The following is a 27,552-nucleotide window of genomic DNA, read 5'->3' as shown; positions in this document are numbered from 1 at the left end:
TTCCTGCATGTTATTTCATCTTTCATGGCATCATCAGAGGGCCCCTGAATGGTAGGTGCTATTGTTGCCCTTTGAGCAAACGTGCGAGGGCGTTTAGCAACTCGCCTCTCCCACACTATATGGGGATCTGAGCCAGACACCCTGAGGCCTGAGCTTTGGTTTCTTTGCCTTTCTGCTCTCCTTTGCTTTCTGCCTTGGAGCCAGGATGGGACACTCCTGGTGTTGGATGACAGGCAGTTTCTGCCCGAGCCTTGGTGATACCCAGCTCTGATCCTCTGCCCTGTGCCCTGCGCATCCCAGGACAGAGGTTTCCCTGATGAATGTCATGCCTTGGTCTGCTCTAGCTTGGCTTCCACACCCAGGGTCACAGAGCAAAGCACTCCAGCTTCTGGGTGGGGAGAAAATATTCTGCAGGACCGCTGCAAGTCCCTAAATTTTTGCAACATGTAGCTTGGGGTGTAATTTCGTGTTTGGTTTAATTGAGCTTTGTTTCAACACTTGCTGAGTTGTTACCTTGTGTTTTCCATTGATCAGGACCTTCAGTAAGAGAATGCAATAGAGCCGTCGTGGCAGTGGTAACGAATCGACTAGGACCATGAGGGGGGTCGCTGCCGCTCATGGGACGATCCGGCGTTAGAGGTGGTGTAGGCAGACCGGCTCGATCCGCTTGCTGTGCTTGCGTAGATGCTACAGCTGATTCACTAGCCTGGAATCATATGCCGGAGGCAAGAAATAGCAACAGCAAAAAAAAAAAAAAAAAAAAAAAAAAAAAAAAAAAAAAAAAAAAAAAAAAAAAAAAAAAAAAAAAAAAAAATATTACTGACAAGGATAGAGTAGGCACAGGTAGTTGTAGAAGTCTCAAAAAGGGACCATAGATAAAGAGAGAAACCTAGGGGATGTTGGGAGACCACTGTAAGTTCAAGGCCACCAGAACAAGGCAGGCTTGCTTGATTAGTGGAGGTGTAAGAATTGCCTCAGGTCATTGGGTGGGGCATGGGATGAGGCCTGCATTCAGATTCAGACCAAGGGCAAGAGTTTGAAGCCAGGCCCTTCAGCTGATTTGAATACACAATTTACCAGATACTAAGAGGAGCTACTACTCCCAGAAAGGAAGAGGCAGGCCTTTCCCACCCCCACTCCCCTTGGATGATAAACCTGTGGCCCATCGGATCCTTGGGCAGAGCCTTCTTGCCTGCCTGCTTGCCTCTCTCACAAGCGTCCTATCTTAATAAATCCGTTTCTTGCCTATGGCTTTGTCTCTCACTGAATTCCTGCATGGAGGCATGAAGAACCTGAACCTCAGCGAGTCCAGACACCGGGTGAGTGATTCTCATTTAAAACTGTGGGTTCGAGTCCCGGCACGTGGGTTCGAGTCTCAATCTGGGTGCTGGCTGGGTTCAGACCAGTAGTGCTGTCAGTTTCATTATGGTCCTTGATAATTGTGATCACTGCTTGTTTGTGGCCACCGCGGAAGGCAGTGCATGTTCTGTCTCTCTCGGCTGCCAGGCCTGTTTGGCAGCAGAGAGGGTTTGCTGCAATGCCAGCAGAAACCAGGACAACGAGCTGGCGTTTTTGGAAGGATGAGGATCGAACACAGTGGGTGAGATCAGGAAATAATTGGGGGTGGGATGGACATGCAATTGGTCTGAGAACATTTCTATGGTTAAATACATATCTTTTCATCTATTAGCAAATTTACTCAAATATTTACGTTTAGAGTTTACGTTTCGTGACATCAGCTCTTTTGCTGGGTTCGAGGCTGTTTTTATATTTCAATACTCTGTTTGCCTTATCCAGCGTATAATTTCGGTAAAAAAAGCGATAACTAATAAGCTAACCTCTCAGAAACTCTTATAGATTGCTTTGTGTTTACATAGGTAATATAATAATTTTAAAACATTTTACTATAATTACCAATATGTTGTTTCTCCTCTTGTTTTTCATTTCTGATAAAAATTTAAGGAATAGGACCCATACTGGAAGGATCTATATGTATTAACTTCAGGGAAAATGCCTTTTACCCTCTACCATTTGGGGGAGAGGTAGAAACTCAGATTTTTGTTAGTTTGTTAAACGCTGTGGCGGAGTTTCAAATGTGGGATTACCAGGAAGTTTTCTCACCACAGAAGGTGTTGATAAACATTTCATTATCGAAAGTTCCATTGTTTCATACCTTCCAAGAGGCAGAGATGATACCAGATCTATTAAAGCAGATAGCACACGTGTTCACTGGATTTCAAAGCATTTGAGGCACTTTTTGTTGTATTAACAGCTCTTAGGACCCAGGTTGGTGACCGACTAGGATTGGCTAGACGTCAAGTTAGGAATCTCAGGATTTGTCCAGAAAGTAGGAAGAAGGCAATTCACTGGGGGCCAAGGTTCACTCTAGAGTTGTGGGTTTTTTGTTTTTTTGGCTTTTTAGGGTCTATCCTAGGCTAGGGGTCAAATTGCAGCTACAGCTGCTGGCCTACACCACAGCCACACAGGATCTGAGCTGCACCTGCGACCTACAGCACAGCTCACGGCATCGCCGATCCATAACCCACTGAGCAAGGCCAGGGATCGAACCTGCATCCTCATGGCTACTAGTCAGGAATGTTTCCTCTGAGCCATGATGGGAACTCCTGGAGTTGTGTTCTTAAAGTGAGTTCCCTAGTGTGGAGGTACCTGTACTTCTCAAAACAGTGGTTAGAAACACCCAGTGGTTGTGGCCATCAGCCAGGAGCCCCCCATTCCCTTGCTCAGCTCTTCCTTCTGCTATTTCTCTTTCTCAGGGCAGTTTTCTCCCTTGGAGAGCCTCTGCCTTCCCACAGTCCTGCCTGGACCTCTCCTTCGAGACCTGTCATTTGGGGAGGATATTTTAGTAGATGGTAGTGGGGTCAGGATGGCTGGCTTGCAGTTTAGAAGCCAAAACCATTCAATCAGACACCCAAGAACATTTCAGGGCTGTCCTGGGCTTCCAGGATCTATCTTCTTACAGAGTCTTGGTCTTCCGTGGTTTCAAGAAGGAATGTGAGCAGAAGCCACACGAGGAGACAAGCAGGGCCCTGGGAGCAGACCTGATTTGCAACGATTTGTAAATGAATCCCCATTTCCCTATTAAAAACAAGGCCACAGGCCCAAATGGAGTCCCTTGGGCTAAGCCTTATGTCACCAAATCAGACTTAGTTTCTGCTCTTGCAGAAATGGAATCTTAAACCAGGAATGGCTTGATCAGTCCTAGTTAGATAACCTGCCTGATAGACCTTGCTACCCCCTGAGGGAAAGTAAACTTGGAATAACCAGTTTGGTTTTTTCCAAGTATAACTTGCTTGTTCTGCTCCCTTCTGCCTATAAAAACATCTTCCAGGAGTTCTCACTGTGATGCAGTGGGTTAAGGATCTGGCGTTGCTGCAGCTGTGGCATAGGTTGCAGCTGAGGCTCGGATTCGACCCCTGGCCTGGGAACTTCCATATGCCAAAGGTGCAGCAAAAAAAAAAAAGGTCATTTCTTACAGCTTCTCGGAGCTCCTTTGTTAGATTGGACATTGCCCAATTCATGAGTCATGCAATAAAGCCAGTAAAATCTTCAAAATGAACTGAGTTGGATTTTATAACTCCATGTGTGTATGGCACTTTGAACTCTCCTTTGAACTGGTTAAAATGTCATACTGGTTCCCTCATAAATTAACTCAATGAAATCTTTGATATGGTCTCATTTTATATTTGTATGAGAGACATGACTTTTACCTTTTAACAAATATTTTTATCATTAGGTACCTAATGCTGAGGAATTTTCTAGACACTTTATGTGTTTATTTAACACAGAATACATTTTTAGATGCTGTATGCTGTTTTAAGTGCTTTATAAATGTTAACTAATTCAGTCCTTGTAATATCCCTATTTCATTTAAATTTCCCTTCAGTTCTCATTACCCGTCTTATCAAAGAGGTTCAACTTCTGCCAAGGGTGTATCATCCTTAAGTGTCTGTATTGGGAGCCCAGGTAGGGTTGTGCGAGGCTGACACACTGGCTTTCCTGCAGGCACTGGGGCTTCCTCTGAGTGAGCTGGGTGGGACAAGGAAGGGACCTCAACTTTGGTTTTCGGGAAGTGGAATCTTCAAAGAGCAAAACAAGGGAGTTCCCATTGTGGCTCAGTGGGTTAAGAACCTGACTAGTATCCATGAGGATGTGGGTTTGATCCCTGGTCTCACTTGGTGGGTTGAGGATCTGGTGTTGATGTGAGCTGTAGTGTAATTCGCAGAAGTGGCTCAGATCTGGCGTTGCTGTGGCTGTGGAGTAGGCCAACACCTGTAGCTCCAATTTGACCCCTAACCTGAGAACTTCCATATGCTGCAGGTGTGGCCCTAAAAAGCAAAAAAAAAAAAAAAAGGGGGGGGGTGGCTTCTGAATTTCCTGCTGTGGTGCAATAGGATCAGTGGCATCTTGGGGGCATTGGGACACAGGTTCAATCCCTGGCCTGGCACAGTGGGTTAAGGATCCAGTGTTGCTGTAGCTGTAGCTTAGGTTGCAACTGTGATTTGGATCTGACCCCTGACCTGGGAACTCCATATGCCATGGGGAGGCCAAAAAAGAAAAAAAATATTGGCCTACTTATTTCCTCAAGGGCCCTCTTCCTTCTCAGAACATACATCCTAGTTTATTTTTTAAAAATTTGTGGTACAAACTTCCAGTTATAAATAAGTCCTAGGGATGAAATGCATAAGATGTATAGGGACCAATACTGCAGGTCTATTTGCAAGTTGCTAATGAAGTAGATCTTCAAAGTTCTGAGCACAAGAACTGTAATCAGGTGAAGGGTGTTTACCTAAACCTATTGGCAGCAATCATTTTGCAGCATATACACATAGCAAATCTTTCTATTGTACATCTGAAACTAAGACAATACTATATGTCAATTATATCTCAAATTTGTGGTCATCATGATCATGGGGGAGTAAAGGTGATAGTGGGCAGCAGCCTAGTACAGGACCTAGGGCACTGCTGGAATCTGCTGGACTTGGGTTCAAATCCTGGGTCTGCCATTTACTAGGGAATAATGTTAGGATCAGTTTAAGTTAGCACTTAAATCTTAGTGGAATTAAATAAAATCTTCCCTCTCCTCTCTTTTTCCACGGGAGCTGAGAAAGCTCTCTGCCAAGGCCTTGGAGCCAGGGAGGGGCTAAGGGGTCCAGGAGTTAGAAGAGAAAGAAGAAGGGGAAATTGTTGACCAATGGGCTGAGAAGATGGTTTAACGGCAGGTGCTGCTGCTGCTGGAGGGCTAATTCCGCAGATTGGCTGGAGGAGAGAGGCTTGAAAAAAATTCAGGAAGCAGCTCCCGAGCCTGGACCCACCTGCCTTCCTGATTTCTGTTCCAGAGCAAAGGTCACGCAGCTGCTGGCACCTCCTTTTTTTTTTTTTCCTCTCTCTCAGCTCCATTTGCTTTATAAGGAAGGTCAGCTTTGCCAAGTTCTTGCTGTCGTTCCGTGAACCAGAACATTCCCAGTGAAAGATGGCGGAGAATTCGATCTTGCTGGCTGTTCTCTCGCTCCTCTCTGCCTGTCAGCAAAGTAAGAGTCCGGGCTGTGAGTGTGTGTGTGTGTGTGTGTGTGTGTGTGTGTGTGTGTCGGGAAGGTTCTGGAGTTTCATACTCACTTGCTGGTGGCCCGAGGGCTCGGCAGAGCCGTGCATTCAGGGTCATCAGCGCCTGCTTCCCGGAGGACAGACAGAGATTTGCAAGATTCCAGGAATTAGTTCTCCCCCTGGGGACCCGGTGGGCCCTCCAAGCCCAGAGATTCTGCAGCGTCTGCGGCTACAACTCACTGCCCGGACTGTGAGTTCCTGGGGGAAGTGGGCTGTAAATATCGATTAGAAATGATCCAAAGGTAACATTGTACCTGTTTCAAATGACGGTCCTGATTTCTTGAACCCTGATCTTGAATGTGTGTTTTCTTAAATAAGCTGCCAATGGCAGATAGGATTATTAGGTTAAAAAAAAGTGCAAAAATATGAGCTTCAGACTAAGTAAGTCTAAATTTGAAAGCATCTTCCCACCAGGATTATTCAATATTCTGATTGCCTGGTTAAAGAGAGGGCTTTTTTCCCCACTGGAGTCACGTTTGATTAATTCATGTTATCTCAGTACATGCTTGCTTACTATGGGAAATGGGGAAAAAGGTTTGAGCCCTGTGAGCAAGACTTCTTATCAAATACACATATTTCTTTATTTTGCCCAGTGTGCTTCTACCAGGAAATGGGGCAGAGCCGGGACGGCTCAGTGCCAAGCATGGAGGCCCCACGGTTTAGGATAAAGTCCAGTTTGCGTGCATACTCAATGGCAGGCAATGAACTGATGAAACTCTTCATGCCTCAAGACCCACATTTTGTGGTTTGACTCACCATTTTTTCTCCAGTAAAACAGGATGTTTATTGCCAACTAAAGTGCTTAGGCCTGGGCGTTCCTGTAGTGGCTCAGCGGGTTATGAACCCAACTAGCATCCATGAGGAGGCAGGTTCGATCCCTGGCCTTGCTCGGTGGGTTAAGGATCCTGTGTTGCCCTGAGTTGTGGTGTAGGTCACAGATGTAGCTTGGATCCCGCATTGCTGTGACATAGTCTGGCAGCTACAGCTTCGACTCAGCTCCTAGCCTGTGTACTTTTCATATGCTACAGGTGTGGCCCTAAAAAGACCAAAAAAAAAAAAAAAAAAAAGCTGTTAGGTCTGAAGTGTCCTGTGCTGAGCCCCTGGTTCCCCTAGACCTACACACATAGGCACTGCCCACCCTGAGTGTGTCTGCATCCCAGCACTGCAGAGAGCATAGGGGCAGGTCCACAGATGCCCCCAGGCTGCCACGGCTTTGCACATCTGCACTGGAAGCCTGTTTGCTGGCGGGTTCTGGGGACAGTGTGAACTGTGGTCAGGAGGTCAGGCAGCTGCAGTGAAAAGAGACTGGGCCAGGGGTGGTGGCCAGTAGTGGTTGGTGGGACAGGGAATTTGTTGTTTTTATTTTAATGGCTGCACCTGTGGCATTTGGCGGTTCCTGGGCCAGGGATTGGATCCGAGCTGCAGCTATGGCAATGTTGGATCCTTTCACCCACTGTACAGAGTAAGAGATTGAACCCATGCCTCTAAATCTACCCGAGCCACTGCACCACAGAGGAGCTCCATGACAGGGAGTATTTAATGATGGTGGGATGGGGCTGAGAGAAAGAGGGAAAGAGAATCGCTTAACTGGCATCAAGAACCAGAATTTGGGAGTTCCTGATGTGGCACAATAGGATTGATGGCATCTCTGGAGTGCAGGTTCGATCCCTGGCCCATGTAGGTTGCAACTGTGGTTCAGATCTTATCTCTGGCCCAGGAACTCCATACGCTATGGGGCAGTAAAAAAGAAAAAAACAAAAAGCAAAAAACCCCAAACAAACCAGCATTTGCTGCTTTAGGAGTTCCCTGGTGACTCAGTGGGTTATGGATTTGGTGTGGCTCAAGTTGGATTCCTTGGCCGGGGAGCTTTGCATCCTGTGGGTGTGGGCAAAACAAAACAAAAACCACCCAAAAAATAAAAAAAAAATTTGTTTCTTTAGCAAAAGCTTGGTGTTTATGGAGATGGGGCACCGGGGTCTTTAGTAGAAACAGCTTAGGGCTTGAAAACTGACTCAAATCTTTGGGTCCAGCCACTTAAAAGCTGGGTGCCCTTGACCAGGAAATTCTCTTCTTTGGTGTCCCCATCCAAGTGGGTTAAAGAGGACACTGGGGAGGAAGTGCTCCCATGGTGCCCAGCTAGAGTTGTGCTCAGCAGGGTCACTTCTGTCCTTGGCTGCATCCCCAGAGAGAAGCTCCTGCTGTGTGGAGAGGCAGCTGAGCAGTGAAGAAGCCCAGCTGGGGCTGGTGGGGCAGGGTGGGGCAGGGTGGGAGAGGGGAAGGGCGACCTTGATTCACTTTCCCCAGCACACATGTCTCTCCCTGGAGACAGCCTAGGAGAGAAAAGACAGGCAAAGCAAAAGGAACTTCTTTTCAACAAGTTTTTAGTCAACTCCTAGGAAGAGAAATAAAATGAAAGCTTTCCAGAAAAAGTGGTGAAACAGCCTTTCCCCTTCATCATGTTGCCCTCGTGATAACCACAGTCTCTCTGGGGCCCCTGACCCAAGACCCATTGGAGTTGGAGCTGAAAGTCTTCCTTTCTGGGGCTGGGAGTGGCAGGGAATCTTCCTTCACATTCACTTTTGCTACAGACATGTGCTGACCAGGTGCGATGAGCAACCGAAGAAAGGCAGCACTGCCAAGCTCTCACTTATTCATCTTTGTTTTGAAGCTCTAGGTTCTGGCACCATTGCTGATACACAAATCTAGGAGCACACATCTTTCATCGTTTCTGTTTTATACGTGGAAACAAGGAGCCTTGCCAGGTGTTTCTCCAAGGCCGCGGAGTGAGTTAGAAGCAATGGTAACAGCAGGGTCCAGAATGGCTGCCAAGTCCCACTTTTCCCCTCCATACATAGATCTCCTTTTTGGCTCCAGCTGAGGTCACAAGTCACTGGCCGCTTCAGATTTATGCTGCCTTGAAAATACTTAGCCCTGGGCTGAAAACCATCAGTGCCCAATCCCACACTTTTTTTTTTTTCTTTTGTCTTTTTAGGGCCACACCCTTGGCATATGGAGGTTCCCAGGCTAGGGGTTGAATTGGAGCCATAGCTGCGGCCTACACCATAGCCACAGCAACGCGGGATCCGAGCCGCGTCTGTGACCTACCCCACAGCTCACAGCACTGCCAGATCCTTAACCCACTGAACGAGACCACGGATTGAACCTGTGTCCTCATGGGTACCAGTTGGGTTTGTTAACCACTGAGCCATGACAGAAACCCCCCCAATCCCTCACTTTTCTTACCTTCACTCTAGTCTCCCAGGCTTGAGTGAGGCCACTACTATTTGAATGAGAAAGACACCAGTCCAAGTGTTTCCACAGTTTAGATATTCAGCTCTAGCTTCTGGATCCAGAACAAGTTTTTGCATGCAGCAGAGAGGGATGAAGGGGAAGAGAAGTGGCCAGCTGTGAGCACCTTGCTCAACCAGGTTCAGTATTTACTGACTGCTCATCAGAGGGGAGGTAGTATCATGCTTCAGGAAGAAACACATGGTCCTAATATTGTCACACAATGAGAGACTGAAGCTGCAAACTTGGTGTGGAAAAGGAAATTATATTTAAAACACTAGCAAGTAAGTAGCAAGTGGAGGTACTAAAATAAGGGAGGCCAGAATAGTGTTGGTGAGAACCAGTAAGAAACTGAAAGTGGAGAAATGATCTGAAAGAAAATAATAGATCCCACAGGTTAACTATGGGGTAAAAAGAGGGAGATAAAGGACAGGCGTTGAGACAAAGGAGGCAGCGTGGGTCTAAAGTGAAGGAGGGTCACAGAACTAACCATCAGAGGCAGGTGATCACAGGTATTGGGGTTTGATAATCTAATGTGCTTTCCATGCAGCAAACAAAGGAGACGAACGTCACAATCTCATAACAGGGGTCGTGCAGGAGCCATCAGTCCCAAGTTTTCTTGTGACCCTCCCTCCTGGCTGCCTCATGTCCAGGAAACTGTTGATCTGCTTATCCGATTTATGTCACTATCGGTTCATTTGCATTTGTGAGAAACTCATATAAATAAACTTACACAGTAGTCCTTTTTGGAGGGGGGATCTTGCCTCTTTCATTCCGGATAATTATTTTGAGATTCGCCCATGTTTTGTTCATTCTTTTTTACTGTTGAAGAGTATCCTATTGTATGGCTGTACCACAAACTGTTGACTCACTTGTTGATAGACATTTGTGTTAGGGTTCCCCAGAGAAACAGAACCAGTAGGGTAGACACACACACACACACACTCACTCACATATCGGTTTTAAGAAACTGGCTCACGTTATGGTCTGAAATTTGCAGGGTGGATTGGAAGGCTGGAAAGTCCAACAAGAGTTGATGTTGCAGTCTGGGTCCAAAGGGAGGCAAAGATCTCTTCCTCTTTGGGGGACCTCGGACTTTTTTCTTAAGGCCTTCAACTGAATCAGTGAGGCCTGTCCTCAGGATGGAGGGTGATCTGCTTTACTCAGAGTCTGCTCATGGAAACATTAATCACATGTAAAAAAAACCTTCACAGCAACATCTAGGCCAGTGTTTGACCAAACAACTGGGCAGCAGGGCTGGCTTTGTTGACGTGTGAAGGTAACCATCAGAGAGTTGTTGCTAATTTTTAATCTTACAAACAAAGCTGTTGTGAATATGTGTGTACAGGTGTTTCTATGGACATATGATTGGGAAAATATTTAGTCGTGGAATGACTGAATCGTATGGTCAACATATGCCTCACAAAAAAAAAAAAAATTCCAAAAGATTTCTTTTGTTTCACAAAAAGAAAAAACAAAAAAACAAACCAAAAAAACCCGGGAGTTCCTGTCGTGGCGCAGTGGTTAACGAATCCGACTAGGAACCATGAGGTTGCGGGTTCGATCCCTGCCCTTGCTCAGCCACTTAAGGATCCAGCATTGCCGTGAACTGTGGTGTAGTTTCCAGACGCGGCTCGGATCCCTCGTTGCTGTGGCTCTGGCGTAGGCTGGTGGCTACAGCTCCGATTAGACCCCTAGCTTGGGAAACTCCATATGCCACAGAGCAGTGGCCCAAGAAATAGCAAAAAGACAGGAAGAAGAAAAAAAAAAAAACCCTTCCAAGTGGTTTTCCAATGTGGTTGAACCAGTTTACATTCCCACCAGCAGTAGATGAGAATTTCCAGTTGTTTTGTATCTTCACCTGTCTTTTTCATTTTAGACATTTTAACAGGTATGTAGTGTATTAATTGTTTAAATTTTTTTTGTCATTTTTTGTCTTCGTTTGTCTTTTCTAGGGCCGCACCCGTGGCATATGGAGGTTCCCAGGCTAGGAGTCTAATCAGAGCTGTAGCCGCTGGCCTACACCACAGCCACAGCAACACCAGATCCAAGCTGCATCTGTGACCTATACCACAGCTCACGGCAACACCAGAACCTTAACCCACTGAGCGAGGCCAGGGATCGAACCTGCAACCTCATTGGTTCCTAGTCAGATTCATTAACTGCTGAGCCACGATGGGAACTCTAGTTGTGGTTTAAATTTGCATGTTACTAGCCAATAATAATGTGCCACATTTTTAACATTCATTCCTCTACTTGCAGGTTATTTTGCTTTGCAGGTAGGAAAGGCAAGATTAAAATACAAAGTGATGCCTCCGGCTGTCTCTGGGTCGCCAGAGTTTGAGAGAATATTTCGTGCACAGTGAGTAATGCTTCCTCCTTAAGGGGTCTGGTCCTGCCACAGACACACAATTACTAAGTAGGGGAAAGATGTGTAGAGAAGACGTGCCATTTTTTTTTTTTTTTTTTTTTTTTTGTCTTTTTGCTATTTCTGTGGGCCGCTCCCACAGCATATGGAGGTTCCCAGGTTAGGGGTTGAATCGGAGCTGTAGCCACCAGCCTACGCCAGAGCCACAGCAACGCGGGATCCGAGCCGAGTCTGCAACCTACACCACAGGTCATGGCAACGCCTGATCGTTAACCCACTAAGAAAGGGCAGGGACCGAACCCGCAAGCTCATTCGTTAATCACTGCGCCACGACGGGAACTCCAGATGTGCCATTCTAACAAACCACTCTTCATGGCCAAGACCATTCTCATGATCCTTGAGGTAGGCAGTGCATGGAGTTTACCTGCCCATATTAGAAATTCAGAGGGTCTATTTACATAAAAGGCCAGGATCTTAGGAGCACCACTCTATCTCTATGCGCAACAGTTTGGTCAAAGAGCCTGGAGGGGGCCTCCTGAGAGTTCAGTAGCCTCATGTTAGATTAGTTATGCTATCCATTTTCTATCTGAAATCTTTATTTCTTCCTCTTCACTTCAAAACAGAGGAAGGCCAGTATTATCGCTCTGCCCATGAACCAGTTCCTAAAATCTGAAACCTGTAAGAATGAGAAAGCTTTCTCTGTCATATGCATTTGTAGTGTTTTTGATCACTTTGTGCTCTTTGCCTTTTCAGAGCCACACAGAATATTCCACCCTAAACATTGTAAATTTGCCTGCTGCTGGATGCTAGGGCTCCCATTATATTTAATCCCCAAACCCAGTGCTTTTAAAGACATCACACATATCACCACTTATACATTGCTTGGTTCTTTTATTAATACTTTGGGATTTTTTACAACACTGAACCCTGGAGGAGATTTTTTTCACAGCCTGACAATTCATGTCCTTCTGTTCTAGAATATTTTAAAATATTGTTTACCTCTAAATTTTGTCATCTCATCTCATTTTCTCTGTTCTTTCACTCTGGGGGGAAAAAAAAAGGTAGTTGTAAGCTGACCTCCTGGCCTGATCCTTTTTTTTTTTTTTTTCCTTCTTTTTAGGGCTGCACGTACAGCATATGGAAGTTCCCAGGCTAGGGGTTAAACCAGAGCTGCAGCTGGGGCTGTGCCATAGCAATGCCAGATCCAAGACGATTCTGCGACCTATACCACAGCTCACTGCAACAGCAGATCTTTAACCCACTGAGAGAGGCCAGGGATTGAACCTACATCCTCATGGATATTAGTTGGGTTTGTAACCTGCTAAGCCACAATGGGAGCTCTAGTTTTTTTTTTTTTTTTTTTTTTAATTTTGAATTTTCCATCTTGGGCTTTTGTTCTTTATGGAAATTTTTTTATATGTAGGTTTTTTTTTCTATTACAGTTGATTTACATTGTTCTCTCAGTTTGTGCTGTACAGCAAAGTGATCCAGTCATACATATATACATATGATTTTTCTCACATTATCCTCCACCATGTTCATCCCAAGTGACTAGGTATGGTTCCCTGTGCTGTACAGCAGGATGTCATTGCTTATCCACTCCAAATGCAATAGTTGGCATCTACTAACCCCAAATTCCCTGTCTGTCCCCTTCCCTCCCTCTCTCCCTTGGCAACCACAAGTCTGTTCTCCATGTCCATGAGTTTCTTTCTTTTCTGTAGGTAGGTTCATCTGTGCCATATATTAGATTCCAGATATAAGTGATATCATATGGTATTTGTCTCTATCACTTATTTCACTTAGTATGAGAGTCTCTAGTTCATCTATGTTGCTGCAAATGGCATTATTTTGTTCTTGTTTTATGGCCGAGTAGTATGCCATTGTGTATCTATACCACATCTCCTTAGTCCATTCATCTGTTGATGGACATTTAGATTGTTTCCATGTCTTGGTTATTGTGAATAGTGCTGCTATGAACATCGGGGAGCATGTATCTTTTTCAGTGAAACTTTTGTGCAGGTATATGCCCAGGAGTGGGATTGCTGGGTCATATGGTAGTTCTATATTTAATTTTTTGAGGAAACCCTCCATACTATTTTCCATAGTGGTTGTACCAATTTACATTCCCACCAACAGTGTAGAGGAGTTCCCTTTTCTCCACACCATCTCCAGCATTTATTATTTGTTGAGTTGTTAAATGATGGCCACTCTGACTGGTGTGAGGTGGTACCTTATCATAGTTTTGAAATGCATTTCTCTAATAATTAGTGATGTTGAGCATTTTTTTCATGTGCTTGTTGGCCATCTGTATATCTTTGGAGAAATATCTATTAAGGCCTTTTGCCCATTTTGCAGTTGGGTTGTTGGCTTTTTGATCGTTGAGGTGTATCAGTGGTTTGTATATTTTAGAGATTAAGCCCTTGTCAGTTGCATCATCTGAAACTATTTTCTCCTATTCTGTAGGTTGTCTTTTTGGGTTTTTTTATGGTTTGCTTTGCTGTACAAAAGCTTTTATTTTTGTTTTTATTTGTTACCTTGGGAGACTGACCTAAGAAAACATTTGTAAGGTTGATATCAGGGAATGTTTTGCCTATGTGCTCTTCCAGGAGTTTTATGATGTATTGTCTTATGTTTAAGTCCTTAAGCCATTTTGAGTTTATTTTCATGTGTGGTGTGAGGGTGTGTTCCAGTTCTGTTGATTTACATATAGCTGTCCAGTTTTCCCAAGACCACTTGATGAAGAGACTCTCTTTTTCCCAGTTTATATTCTTGCCTCCTTTGTCAAGGATTAATTGACCATAGGTGTCTGGGTTTATTTCTGGGTTCTCCATTCTGTTCCATTGGTCCGTATGTCTGTTTTAGTAGTACCAGTACCACAGTGTCTTGATGACTGTGGCTTTGTAATATTGTCTGAAGTCTGGAGAGTTATGCCTCCTGCTTGTTTTTTGTTCCCCAGGATTGCTTTGGCAATTCTGGTCTTTTGTGGTTCCATATAAATGTTTGGATTGTTTGTTGTAGTTCTTTGAAAAATGTGATGGGTCATTTGATAGGGATTGCATTGAATTTGTAGATTGCTTTGGGTAGTTTGGCCATTTTAACAATATTAACTCTTCCAATCCAAGAGCATGGAACATCTTTCCATTTCTTTGAATCCTCTTTAATTTCCTTGATTAATGTTTTATAGTTCTCATCATGTAAGTCTTTTACTTGCTTAGTCAGGTTTATTCCTATGTGTTTAATTTTTTGGGGGTGTGATTTTAAAAGATACTGTATTTTTATATTCCTTTTTTAATACTTCATTGTTTTTGTATAGAAATGCAACCAATTTCTGAATGTTAATCTTGTATCCTGCTACTTTGCTGAATTTGTTGGTCAGTTTGAGTAGTTTTCATGTGGAGTCCTTAGGGTTTTCTATGTATAGTATAATGTCATCTGCATAGAGTAACAATTTTATCTATTCTCTTCCATTTTGGATACCTTTTATTTCTTTCATTTGTCTGATTGCTTTGACTAGGACTTCCAATACTATGTTAAGTAGAAATAGTGAGAGTGGGCATCCTTGTCTTATTCCAGATTTCAACTGGAAGGCTTTCAGCTTTTCTTCATTGAGTATTATATTGGCTGTGGGTTTGCCATAAATGACTTTTATTATGTTAAGCTATGTTCCTTCTATACCCACTTTGGTAAGAGTTTTTATCATGAATGGATGTTGGACTTTGTCAAATGCTTTTTCTGCATCTATTGAGATGATCCATGTGGTTTTTGACTTTTCTTTTGTTAATGTGGTATATGACGTTAATTAATTTGCTTATGTTGAACCATCCTTGTGAACCTGGGATGAAGCCCACTTGGTTGTGGGGTATGATCTTTTTATATGCTGTTGTATTTGGTTGGCCCTCGTTGAGAATTTTTGCAACTATATTGATGAAAGATATTGCCCTATAATTTTCTTTTTTGGTATTGTCTTTGTCTGGTTTTGGTATTAGGGTGATGGGGGCTTCATAGAATGTCTTTGGGAGTATTCCTCCTTCTTCAACCTTTTGGAAGAGTTTAAGAAGGATGGGTATAAGTTCTTCTTTGTATGTTTGGTAGAATTTGCCTGTGAAGCCATCTGGTCCAGGACTTTTGTGTGTAGGGTGTGTTTTTATTACATACTCAATTTCATTTCTAGTGGTCTGTCTGTTCAGTTGATCTGTTTCTTCTTGATTCAATTTTTGCAGGCTGTATGTCTCTAGAAAGTTGTCCCATTTCTTCTAGGTTGTCAAATTTCTTGGCATACAATTGGTCATAGTATTCCCTTATGTTTTTTTGTTTTTGTTTTGTATTGCTGCAGTATCCGTTGAGATTTCTCCTTTTTCATTTCTTATTTTGTTTGAGTTCTTTCTCTCCTCTTCTTAGTGAGTCTGGCCAGAAGGTTTGTCAATTTTGTTTACCTTTTCAAAGGACCAGCTCTTGCTTTTATTGATTTTTTTTCTATTGTTTCTTCAGTCTCTATTTTATTGATTTCCTCTCTGCTATTTATGTTTTCCTTCTTTCTGCTGACTTTAGGTTGTGTTTGTTCTTTTTCTAATTCTTTTAGGTAGTGGGTTAAATTACTGATTTGAAATTTTTCTTCTTTTTTGATGAGGGCCTGTATTGCTATGAACTTTCCTCTAAGCACTGCTTTTGCAGCATCCCATACATTTTGAATGATTTTGTTTTCATTACCATTCGTCTTGAGGTATTTTTTAATTTCCTTTTTGATTTTTTCATTGACTCATTGTTTTTTAGTAGCATGCTGTTTAGTCTCCCTGTAATCAGTTTTTTCTCATTTCTTTTCCTGTGGTTGTTTTCTAGTTACATGCCATTGTGGTCAGAAGATACTTGAAATAATATTTATACTCTTAAATTTGTGGAGGTTAGTCTTGTGCCCCAATATGTGGTCCATCCTTGAGAATGTTCCATGTGCACCTGAAAAGAATGTATATATATATTCTCATTTTTTTTTTTTTGGACATAGTGTCTTGAAAACATCAATGAAGTCTAACTCTTCTATTGTGTCATTTAGGATCTCTGTTGCCTTATTGATTTTCTGTGTAGAGGATCTGTCCATTGATGTGAGTGGGGTGTTGAAGTCTCCTACTAGGATTGTGTTCCCATCAATTTCTTGTTTTCTGTCTGTTTGTATTTGTTGTATGTATCTGGGTGCTCCTATATTAGGAGCATATATATTGACGATTATAATAATCCTCTTCTTGAATGGATCAATTTATCATTAAATGGTGTCCTTCTTTGTCTTTTTTATGGCCTTTGTTTTAAAGTCTATTTTGTCTGATATGAGTATTGCAACTCCTGCTTTCCTGTCTTTTCTATTCACATGAAATATTTTTTTCCATCCCCTCACTTTCAATTTATATGTGTCCTTTGTCCTTAGGTGAGTCTCTTGTAGCCAGCATGTTGTAAGCTCTTGCTTTTTAATCCAGTCTGCCACTCTATGTCTTTTGATTGGAGCATTCAGTCCATTGACATTTAAGGTCATTATTGATAAATATGTATTTATTGTCATTTTAAGCCTTGTTTTCCTGTTGATTATATGTTTCTCCTTTGTCCCTTTTTTTTTTTTTTTTTTTTTTTTTTTTTGGTTGGATGATTTCCTTTATTTTATGGTTGTGTCCTTTTCTTTTTAGTTTTTGTGAATATACTGTTTGGTTTTGATTTGTGGTTGCCCTGTTTTTCAAGTAGATTAACCCCTTCGTATTTCTGCTTGGTTTAGCCTGATAGTCATGTGGGCTTAATAAACAAGTTCTAAAAAAAAGTGTCGAGATTTACTTACTTTCCTTCCTCACATTTTATGATTTTGAAGTCCCTTTTTAACATCTTTATGTTTGTCCTTTTGCTGTTCCTGTGTTTATTGTTGCTTTTACAGTAGGTTTTGTTTTTTTTCCTTTTTAGATCTGTATACTAGCTTATTTAAGTGATTGCTTTCTAGTTGTGATTTCCTCCATCCTATTCTTTCTCCTTTTTTATTTAGGAGAGCACTTTCAGTATTTTTTTTTAATGGGTTTAGTATTGCTGTACTTTTAGTATTTGTTTGTTGGAGGAATTCTTTATTTCTCCATCTATTTTAAATGATGATCTTGCTCTGTAGATTATTCCAGGCTGCAAATTTTTCCCTTTTAGAACTTTGAATATAGTTTGCCACTCTCTTTTGGCCTGTAGTGTTTCTGTAGAGAAATCATCTGATAGCCCTATGGGGGTTCCCTTATAATTAAGTCTTTTTTTTTTCTCTTGTTGCCTTTAGAATCCTCTATTTAACTTTTGCCATTTTTATTATAATATGTCTTGGTCTGGGTCTGTTTGGGTTCAACTTGTTTGGGGTCCTCTGTGCTTCCTGTATCTTGATATCTGTATCTTGATATCCTGTATCTTTCCAAATTTTTTAGATTTGGAAAGATTTGAGCTATAATTTCTTCAAATATATTTTCAATCCCCTTTTCTTTTTCTTCTCCTTTTGGAATCCCTATTATGTGTAGATTGGCCCACTTTATATTACCCCATAGATCTCTTATATTGCTTTCATATTTTTTCATTTGGTTTTCTGTCTGCTGTCCTGATTGGGTGATTTCCATTATTCTATCTTCCAGGTCCCTAATTCACTCCTCTGCGTTATTCATTCTGGTCTCCAGTGCCTTTTAACTCAGTTTGTGTCTCTGCAAATGAATTTTATAATTTTTCTTGGCTCCTCCTTATATTTTCTAGTACCTTTCTAAAGTAATCTGCATTACTGTTCATATGTGCTCTTAATTCCTTTAGTATTTTCACCATCTGCTTTTGAACTCGATGTCTGTTAGACTGCAAAGGTCTGTTTGATTGTTTGCTCCTTCAGGTGAATTCTTCTGTTCTTTTAACTGGGAATGGTTCCTGAGCTTTTTCATTTTGTTTTATATTTTTCATATTCTGTGAGTTTAGGGAAAACAACTACTCTAGTCTTGGAGGGCTATTTATATGTGCCAGCACCCCTGGGTATTTTGTTCTGGCTTACTTTTTATTTTTAGGGTGCTGTGTGTGCTTCCAGGGAGGTGGAGCAATGGGCAGGGCTAGTAGCTCGTAGCTAATACCTGGTTGCTGGCCCCTTGACAGTGGCAAGGACCTTTGGGAAGGTGCTGCAGGCTGCTCCTAGTTGCAGGGCTATGGGAAGTGACAGTGATCAGGCATATGCAGGTGGTGCCCAGAGCATTTGGGAGTGGCAATATCAGGGCATGTGTGTTTCCAGGGGAGTGAGAACAACAATGGATGGTGCTCGGTTGCAGTGTCCTCTTCTTTGCTAACCTCTGAGGTGCTTGGGGTTGTGGGTGGTACCTGTTCACAGACCCCTAGTTGTGGTGAGCTGTGCCCCACTTGGGTGTCTGAGATGACTGCTGTGGTTTGTCCCTGCTGCTTGTAGATCACACAAGAGGTGCTGCTTCATGCTTAGCAGCCTCCTTTCCTTTAGCCTGCACAAGAGGCACCTGGTCACCCATAGCCAGAGCAAGTGGTGCCTTACCACCTGTGGCTTGTGCCAGAGGTGCCCTGCCCTCTGAGAGTCCATTTATGCACAGGGAAAGATATCTCTATGGCAGTCTGCCCCTGCTCCTCTTGCCCTCCCCTACAATGGCTATTTGCTTCTCCTGCAGGCCCAGACCTCCTCCTGGGTTCCCTTGGCTGTGGTGCGCAGCTCCCCAGTCCGTTGCACTCAGCTCCTTAGCCCCTCAGGCTGTCTCCACACAGACAACCCTAGTCCTCTCCCCAGATTCTCCAGAGCCTGAGACTCAGTGCCTAGCCTCCACCCTAGCGTCTCAGGCTGTAGTGTCCAGGGCAGTGGAACAAATGGTCCATGTGGCTCTCAGTCTGTTTTGCCCTCCTCAGTCCAGCTGCTGTGCTTTTCTCAGCGGAGTTCCCTCTGTCTTGGCAGATCTCCCCATTGGTTAGGTGGGTTCCTTTCCTCTTTAACAGTTCCCTCTCAGGAGTGCTTGTCCTGTCCTGATTCCTTTGCTCTCTCTCTTTCCCCTTTGGTTCTATCTAGTTATGTGGAGGGTTTCTGGCCCTTTTTGGTAGTTTAAGGTCTTCTGCCAGTGTTCAGTAAATCTTCTGTGCAAATTATTCTACATGTAGACATAAATGCATTTTTTTATTGTTTGTGGGAGAATGTGAGTGCTACATCTTACTCCTCCATAGTCATGATCCTTCCCCCTCTGTCTGAGAATTTCTTAAGCTGATTTTTACTGATTTTTTAAAAAAATTTCAGACATGAATTTTATTCCTAAGAATTAATTTTTACCCTTTGATTGTCCTTCAGTTCTTCCTGTTGCTGCTGCTGTTACAACATTCCTTTTGTTTCACAGATACAATTTATTCTCTTATATATGAGGATTTTAATGATATTATTTTAAAAATACATCATCTCTGTTTCTTCTATAAGCTCCTTAGTGTTGGTCTATTTTGGCCTTTGTCTTTAATTTTTAATTATTATTCATCCATTAAATATTTTTTAGCACCTCTGTGTATTAGGCACCTGTTCTATGTATTAGTTGCTGGAGATGTAATAGTGAGCAATTCAGAGAAAGACTTTTGTCCCTTAGTCACCTCAAATTGTGTTTCTAAGCAGACATGCGAGGTAGATATCCAGATGTTCTATCATAAATAAACATGAGAAACTAGAAATTAGTACTCTTTTGCTGTTTGTACACATACATAATACTAAAGAATTAAAACAGTTGTCCTTGTAATAATTAGTATATTTTTCCTAACTTGTTTAGCCTTTCACATGGATAGTGAAAACATTTATTTTGTCTCAGCCTATTTGAACTGCAGTGGTTTTAAATACAGTCTTTACTATAAAAAAAAGATCCTTGCTCTCTTTAAGTTTACCTTACAATCAAGGAAGACAGAAAATAAATAATAAGCAGATAGTATCATAAGAAAATTAGTTATTGGGAGTTCCCGTTGTGGCTCAGTGGTAACAAACCTGACTAGTATCCATGAGGACACAGGTTCAAGCCCTGGTCTTGCTCAGTGGGTCACAGGTCGGGTTTTGCCATGAGCTGTGGTGTAGGTCACAGACTCAGCTCGGATCTGGCATGGCTGTGGCATAGGCTGGCAGCTGCAGCTCCAATTTGACCTCTAGTCTGGGAACTTCCATATGCTGCAGGTGCGGCCCTAAAAAAAAAAAATATTAGATATTGTGTAAGAAGGTGGTGGTAAGATCTACAAGAAAAAGAGCATTGTATAGGGATGTGGGGGTGGGTTCCCAGGGATGAACAGGGATATGACACAGTTTGAGTTGGGAGGTCAGTGTAGGCCTTGCTGTGAAGGTGGCACTCATGCTAAGACTTGGAGCAGGTGAAGGAGTTAGCCACGTGGTCATGCAGGGAAGTTGCTCTTGAGACAGAAGGAACAGCCCGGTGGGTAGCAACGATGTTAGCCACACTGACAGAGGAAGCCGCAGAGTGGTGGGGGAGCAGTCAGAAAGGCAATGGATGACCAGATCAGGCAGGGCTTTGAAGGCCATTGTATGGACGTTGGCTTTTTTTCTCTGAGTGAAATGGAAAGTCATTACAGGGTTTTAAGCAAAGGAGTAACATGGTATTATATTTGAAAAGGATCATTTTGTCTGTTTTGCTGAGAAGAGTCTGTCTGGAGGCATTGGTAGAAGCCACAAATTCAGTCAGGAAGCTACTGCAACAATTCAGTCCAGAGAAGACAGTACTTGAACCAGGAAGATAGCAGTAGAGATGAAGAGATATGGCAGTTTCTGGATATATTTTGATGGAAGGGCCATTAGGATTTCTTTCTTTTTTTTTTTTTTTTTTTTTTTTTTTGTCTTTTTGCCATTTCTTGGGCCACTCCCACGGCATATGGAGGTTCCCAATCTAGGGGTCCAATTGGAGCTGTAGCTGCCAGCCTACACCAGAGCCACAGCAACGCGGGATCTGAGCCGCGTTTTGCGACCCACACCACAGCTCACTGGATCGTTAACCCACTGAGCAAGGGCAGGGATCGAACCTGCAACCTCATGGTTCCTAGTGGGATTTGTCAACCACTGCGCCACGACGGGAACTCCCTAGGATTTCTTCAAATAATAAGTATGGAGAATGAGAAGTGACGTGAACAACTTTCAGATTTCTGGCCTGAGCATCTGGAAGGATGGGATTTTTATTACCTGAGTCAGAGAGGGCTGCAGGAGGAGGAGTTTTGGGGGGAAGAACAGAAGATGTGACTTGTGCTATAGCTAAGGAGAGGCTTTAAACAGTAGGCTTTCCTAAGCTATTTGGATTGTTATTGCATAATAAATTGGCTAATACATTATTATTTACCCATCCAGGCAGAGAGAGAGGGTAGGAAATAGAGGTGGGATATACCAGTCTGCACTTGAGCAGAGAGATCTGAGCTGGAAATGTAAATTCAGGAGCCACTGGCACATGAAGATGATTTAGATCCAGAGGAGGCTGGAAGCCATCTTTAAGGGAGGGGGTCCAGGTAAAGAAGAAGAAAGGACCAGGGGCTGAACTTGGAGCCCTCCAGCCTTAATGAGGCCAAGAATCCAGCAAAAGAGATGCTAGAGGCTTTATTTGAATATCAGGTCATTCTCGATTGGCCATCTCTGCGATTTAAGAAAGAGGGAGTGAACTGGGGTCTCTGGGTGCCTGGGTGGGGCTTACTGAGTGGGCATGGCATCTTCACTAAAGAGTGATGGATCAGGAGGCAATTTATTCTGGGGGAACCCCAAAATGTCAGTATCTGGAGGTCATTCTTCTAGCCCCTAACCCCCTGTAGGGGAGGAGGAGGGAGCAGTGGGTGAGGGAGGAGGCTGGTATAATAGGCCTGCCTTCTAGTAGTTGGACCGTGCAGTGGGTAAAGGAAGGAAGCTTCTTCCACTGTGTTGTATGTGGACTTGCTCTTTGTGTTCAGTCCAGAATTTTACCCCCACCCTCCATTGTTCCCGGAGGAACCAGAGAGTCTCTGGTTCAGGTTCTCCAGACAATAACCTTCCCACCTCCTTTGATGGAGGAGTAGGGGTGGGGCTCAGAGGTGGAGGGGAGCCAGGGTCCTCCTTCTACCAGCTGGGCCTCACGACCAGAACCTCCTGGGTTCTGGGATCAGGATCATTTTAGTTGTCATTGGTTCCTCCTCCCACCACTACCTAGGTTCGGTTCCCTGCCAGCTCAGCTCCTGTTCCCCACGTGCTGGCTTTGCTTCAGACATTTGCTGCCATCTCTTCTGCTGCTGTGGCTGCTCCCACTCTGTGTGTTCCTGGACACTTTTGCCTCTTATTTATTCTTTTACTGGCGTTTTAGTGAACTTTCAGGAGGGAGGAGAAATAAATATAGGTTCATCTGCCACATTTAGTAGGAAGTCGTTCTGATGTGGTTTGGGTGCCTTTTGGACCCTGTTTCCCCCATTCCGCAGAGAAGAGGTCTCATGCTCAGAGCCTTCAGTGATCAAGGGCATCTAATGAGGATCTGACAACTTTTATTTTCATGGGCTTCATTTTTATGCTTACCTCTCCTGTAGAAAATGACTCTTATGTGGCTACTGCAAGTGGGAACAATTTCATTTTTCCTCATTGAGTAAGAAAAGTAGCTGATTTATAGAAAAATAGAGATATACAGAGAGGCTAAAATGTTGACGGTAATATATTCATGTTTGAAGTTTGGGAGACATCACACTATTTATAAAAATGGTCACAGAAGGAAATTCTGCACCTTCCCACTTTGTCTTTCATGATCTGAGAACGTCCTGCTGGGAGTGTTAGGTTTCCATCAGGCTAAATTCTTGGGCCATTTCTGGTTCTGTTTGTTCACATAGTTTTCACAAATTTGACTTTCTTTCAAACAAGTTATTGCTCTCTTCTTTCTATTCTGCATCTGGACTCCTCTTGTCCTAGGAATAAAGCTGGACGTTATTTCTAAATATTTCTCTGAAGGTAATAAGAGAAATTAGGTAATAAGATTCTGTTTCCTTGTTAGAAATGTTTTGTTTGTCGTCTTTGATTTATCACAGAACAGAGAGGGGTTAAAAAATAATAGCTGGAGTTCCTGTTGTGGCACAGTGGAAACAAATCCGACTAGGAACCATGAGATTGTGGGTTCGAACCCTGGCCTCGCTCCGTGGGTTAAGGATCTGGCATTGCCGTGAGCTGTGGTGTAGGTTGCAGATGTGGCTCGGATTTGGCGTTGCTGTGGCTCTGGCATAGGCCGGTGGCTACAGCTCTGATTAGACCCCTAGCCTGGGCACCTCCACATGACGAGGTGCTGTCCTAAAAAGACATAATAATAATAATAATAGCCTATAATTAGGGTGGGGGTGGGGGATTTGGAGCCATACAATACCTTTAAGGGCATCATACAGATTTGCTCTCCAGGGTGAATGGGAACAGTCCTGCTCCCTTTCCTGAATTTCTTCTTCGATATTGCATAGCACTAACCCAGCTCTTGCCTCAGGTTCTAAGGTTTAGGGTAAACTTGGCCAGATCAGAGCAGATTCGTTGCTAGTGAAGCTATTTCAACTTAACGTGAGGTAGTTAAGGCAGGAGCCCCTGGGGTAACCAGTTGTAATTCAAGAGCCTACTTGGCTACCTGTTCTCTTCCTCAGAGAGAGCTCCCTTGAGCTCTGCACATCACTAAGAGGGCATGTGCTTTCTTTTCTGGCTCTCCTGACCCAAAGCCCTGAGTCCCTTGAGCCTCGCGTGAAAGTCTTGTGCACTGTCAGTGACAGAGATGCTGCCTTTTCCCTACCCTTTCTCCTGCTGTGCCCCAAGCCCAGCTAAGAAGACTGGTATTAGGACTAAGTCACTCTTTGAGTGCAACTTGACATCTCATCTCAGTCACTTCAAGGTCCCTCTGACCGCCACTGAAGTTCCTGTTTCCTGTCTGTGGGTTGCCTCGTTTGGCTATTTATTTGTCAAGTAGAGATGATGATTATGGAGCCCACCTTGCCTGAGTTATGGCCCGGGCCGTTTTCTCAGTCGTCGTCGTCTTTTTTTTTTTTTTTTTTTTTTTTTCTTTTTTTAGGGCCACACCCACAGCAAATGGAGGTTCCCAGGCTAGGGGTCTAATCGGAGGTACAGCTGCCAGCCTACACCACAGCCACAGCAACGCCAGATCTGAGCTGTGTCTGTGACCTGCACCACAGCTCATGGCACGCCAGATCCAGTGAGCGAGGCTGGGGATCAAACACACAACCTCGTGTTACTAGTCGGATTTGTTTTTGCTGTGCCACAACGGGAACTCCAGGGCCCTTCACTTTCACTTTAGGCCCATTCAGTTCCTCTTCCCTTCCTCATCAGAGGTGACTTACTTGAGTTTTGCAGTCTTTTGCCAGAATAAATAAATAAATAAATTTTAACAGATTTTAAAAATAATTTTTTCTTATTGTCTAGGAGATGTACAATATTTTAGATATACAGCAAAGTATTCAGTTATCAGATTCTTTTCAGATTATTTCCCCATATTACTAGATATTGAATATAGTGCCATACAGTAAGCCTTGTTGTTTACCTGTTTTATATATAGCAATGTGTATATGTTAACCCCAAATTCCAAACTTCTCCCTTCCAGAATAGATTTTTTTAAATTATGAAATAGCAACATAATTTCGCTGAGGGCCTTTTCTTCATGTTATTACCAAGCTTAGAAATGTCTCTCTAGTCTCATTTAAGCACCTTGATCCCTTTAGATTAAAGGCCTTTATAAATCTAAAAAGTAGATCCAAGTAATAAATTGAGCTTGTTGTAATTTAAATAAATTTCCTCTGATTCTATCCTCACCACAAGAAAAGAATGGCTATTGATGACCTCATTCTTTTTCATGCACTTGAGGACCATTATTAAATATCCTTCATCTTCTATATTTTGAGGCTGTGTAGCACAGATTCAATCTTTTTTTTCAATCATTAAAAATTTTAGTTGTTCTCTTTAGATAAAAAATTTTCTGGGGTTTCCGTAATGGCTCAGTAGCAACGAACCTGACTAGTATCCATGAGGATGGGGTTTGATCCCTGGACTTGATCAGTGGGTTAAGGATCTGGCATTGCCATGAGCTGTGTGTGGTGTAGGTAGCAGACATGGCTTGGATCTGGTGTGGCTGTGGCTGTGGCGTAGGCCAGCAGCTGCAGCTCTGATTTGACCTCTAGCCTGGGAATGTCCATGTGCCATAGGTGAGAACCTAAAAAAAGCAGAAATAAATTTTTTTCCACATTATTTCTAAACCCGGAGCCTGGGCAGATATGTCCTTTCCCAGCAATGGTTCCATCAGTTTGTGGTGAGGTAGGAGAACCAGCTCTCACTTCTTTCTTGTGTGCACCTATCTGTTTAATGCTGCCTTCTTCAGTCCCTGTTCCAGAAGTAACTTGCTGCAAAGCACAAGGAAACCCAATCATCCTGAATCTGAGTACTCTTTCGAAATCGTAGCTTTTTATTTATTTATTTTTTTTTGGGCTTTGTCTTTCTAGGGCTGCCCCTCAGCATATGGAGGTTCCCAGGCTAGGGGTCAAATCAACCTGTAGCTGCTGGCCTATGCCATAGCCACAGCAATGCGGGATCCGAGCTGCGTCTGCAACCTACACCACAGCTCATGGCAATGCCAGATCCTTAACCCACTGAGCGAGGCCAGGGATTGAACTTGCAACCTAATGGTTACTAGTTGGGTTCATTAACCACTAAGCCATGATGGGAACTCCAAAAGAGTAGCTTTTCTTATTCTGCTATAGTTCTGCAGTTCTAGGGCTGTTTTTTTTTTTTTTTTTTTTTTGACATTTTACTAGCTTCTCATTGTCAATTTGAATTCTAATCCTGAAATTTAGAAATTAAAACTATTGACCATAATGCATGTCTAAAAACTATGAAAAAAGGGAAAATTCACAAAGAGTAATTTTTCAAATATTCTGCCACACTAAGATTATAGTAATAAAAGTCATCTACTTTTGTAGTAAGTACAGAAAAGATAACTAACAGACAATAAACACATTTCCATTCTTCTTACAAGTATATTGATCTTGAGGTTTTTTTTTTTTGCTTTTTCTAGGGCCGCTCCTAAGGCATATGGAGGTTCCCAGCTAGGGGTCTAATCAGAGCTGTAGCCACAGGCCTATGCCAGAGCCATAGCAACTCGGGATCCAAGCCACGTCTTCGATCTACACCACAGTTCACAGCAACGCTGGATCCTTAACCCACTGAGCAAGGCCAGGGATCAAACCCGCAACCTCATGGTTCCTAGTCAGATTCATTTCTGTTGTGCCACGACGGGAACTCCAGTACCACATCTTCTTTATCCATTCCTCTGTCGGTGGACATTTAGATTGCTTCCATATCTTGGCTATTGTATGTAGTGCTGCAATGAACATTGGAGTACATGTGTCTTTTTCTTTTTTTTGTGGGGGGGGGGCGCGCTGCACTTGCAGCATATGGAAGTTCCAAGGCTAGGGGTAAAATTGAAGCTACAGCTGCTGGCTACAGCCACAGCAATGCCAGATCTGAGCCCTGTCTGCAACCTAGCTCACAGTGACACTGAATCCTTAACACACTGAGTGAGGCCATGGATCGAACCTACAACAGCATAAGTTCCTAGTTGGATTTGTTTCCACTGCACCGTGGGAGGAACTCCAGTACATGTGTCTTTTTGAGCCATGGTTTGCTCTGGATAGATGTCCAGGAGTGGGATTGCTGGATTAAATGGTAATTCTATTTTTATTTTTCAAGGAACTTTCATACTGTTTTCCACAGTGGTCACACCAATTAACATTCCCACCAACAGTGTAAGATGGTTCCCTTTTCTCCACACCCTCTTTAGCATTTATTATTTGTTGACTTTTTGATGATGGCCATTGTGGCTGGTGTAAGGTGGTACCTCATAGTTTTGATTTGCATTTCTCTAATAATTAGTGATGTTGAGCATCTTTTCATGTGTTTTTGGCTGTCTATATGTATTCTTTGGAGAATGGTGTGTTTTAGATTTTCTGCCCATTTTTTGATGGTTTTTTTTTTGGTATTGAGCTGCAGGACGTATTTTAAATTTTGTAGATTAATCCCTTGTCAGTTGCTTCATTTGCAAATATTTTCTCCCATTCTATGGTTGTCTTTTCGTTTTGTTTATGGATTCCTTTGCTGTGCAAAAATGTGTAAGTTAAATTAGGTCCCATTTGTTTATTTTTGTTTGTATTGTAATTACCCTAGGAGGTGGATCTGAGAAGATATTGTTGTGGTCTATGTCAGAGAGTATTAAGCCTATATTTTCCTCTAAGAGTTTTATAGCATCTAGTCT

At 43.0% G+C, this 27,552-nt stretch overlaps 1 protein-coding gene across 13 annotated transcripts in view; it reads left to right on the top strand.

Annotated features, from left to right (window-relative positions):
* Positions 1,278-27,552, top strand: part of MGST2 (microsomal glutathione S-transferase 2) — a 76,384-nt gene continuing 50,109 nt past the window's right edge. For 9 of the 13 annotated variants that reach the window (XR_002346417.1, XR_002346414.1, XR_002346413.1 and 6 more), the window contains exons 1-2: positions 5,379-5,549; positions 11,173-11,272. Coding sequence is in view for 1 of the 13 variants with exons in the window: in XM_021100678.1 (XP_020956337.1) it covers positions 5,492-5,549; positions 11,173-11,272 (158 nt within the window). In the remaining 12 variants the exon portion in view is untranslated. Of the gene's footprint in view, positions 1,320-5,240; positions 5,550-5,603; positions 5,813-11,172; positions 11,273-27,552 lie in introns of those variants that run through there. The other 4 variants (XR_002346422.1, XR_002346420.1, XM_021100678.1 and 1 more) reach the window with 4 other exon arrangements.

Source organism: Sus scrofa, chromosome 8, assembly GCF_000003025.6.
Source record: "Sus scrofa isolate TJ Tabasco breed Duroc chromosome 8, Sscrofa11.1, whole genome shotgun sequence".
NCBI lineage: Eukaryota > Metazoa > Chordata > Mammalia > Artiodactyla > Suidae > Sus > Sus scrofa.
Note: the sequence above shows the minus strand (reverse complement) of the source record. Positions and strands in the feature narration are given on the sequence as shown.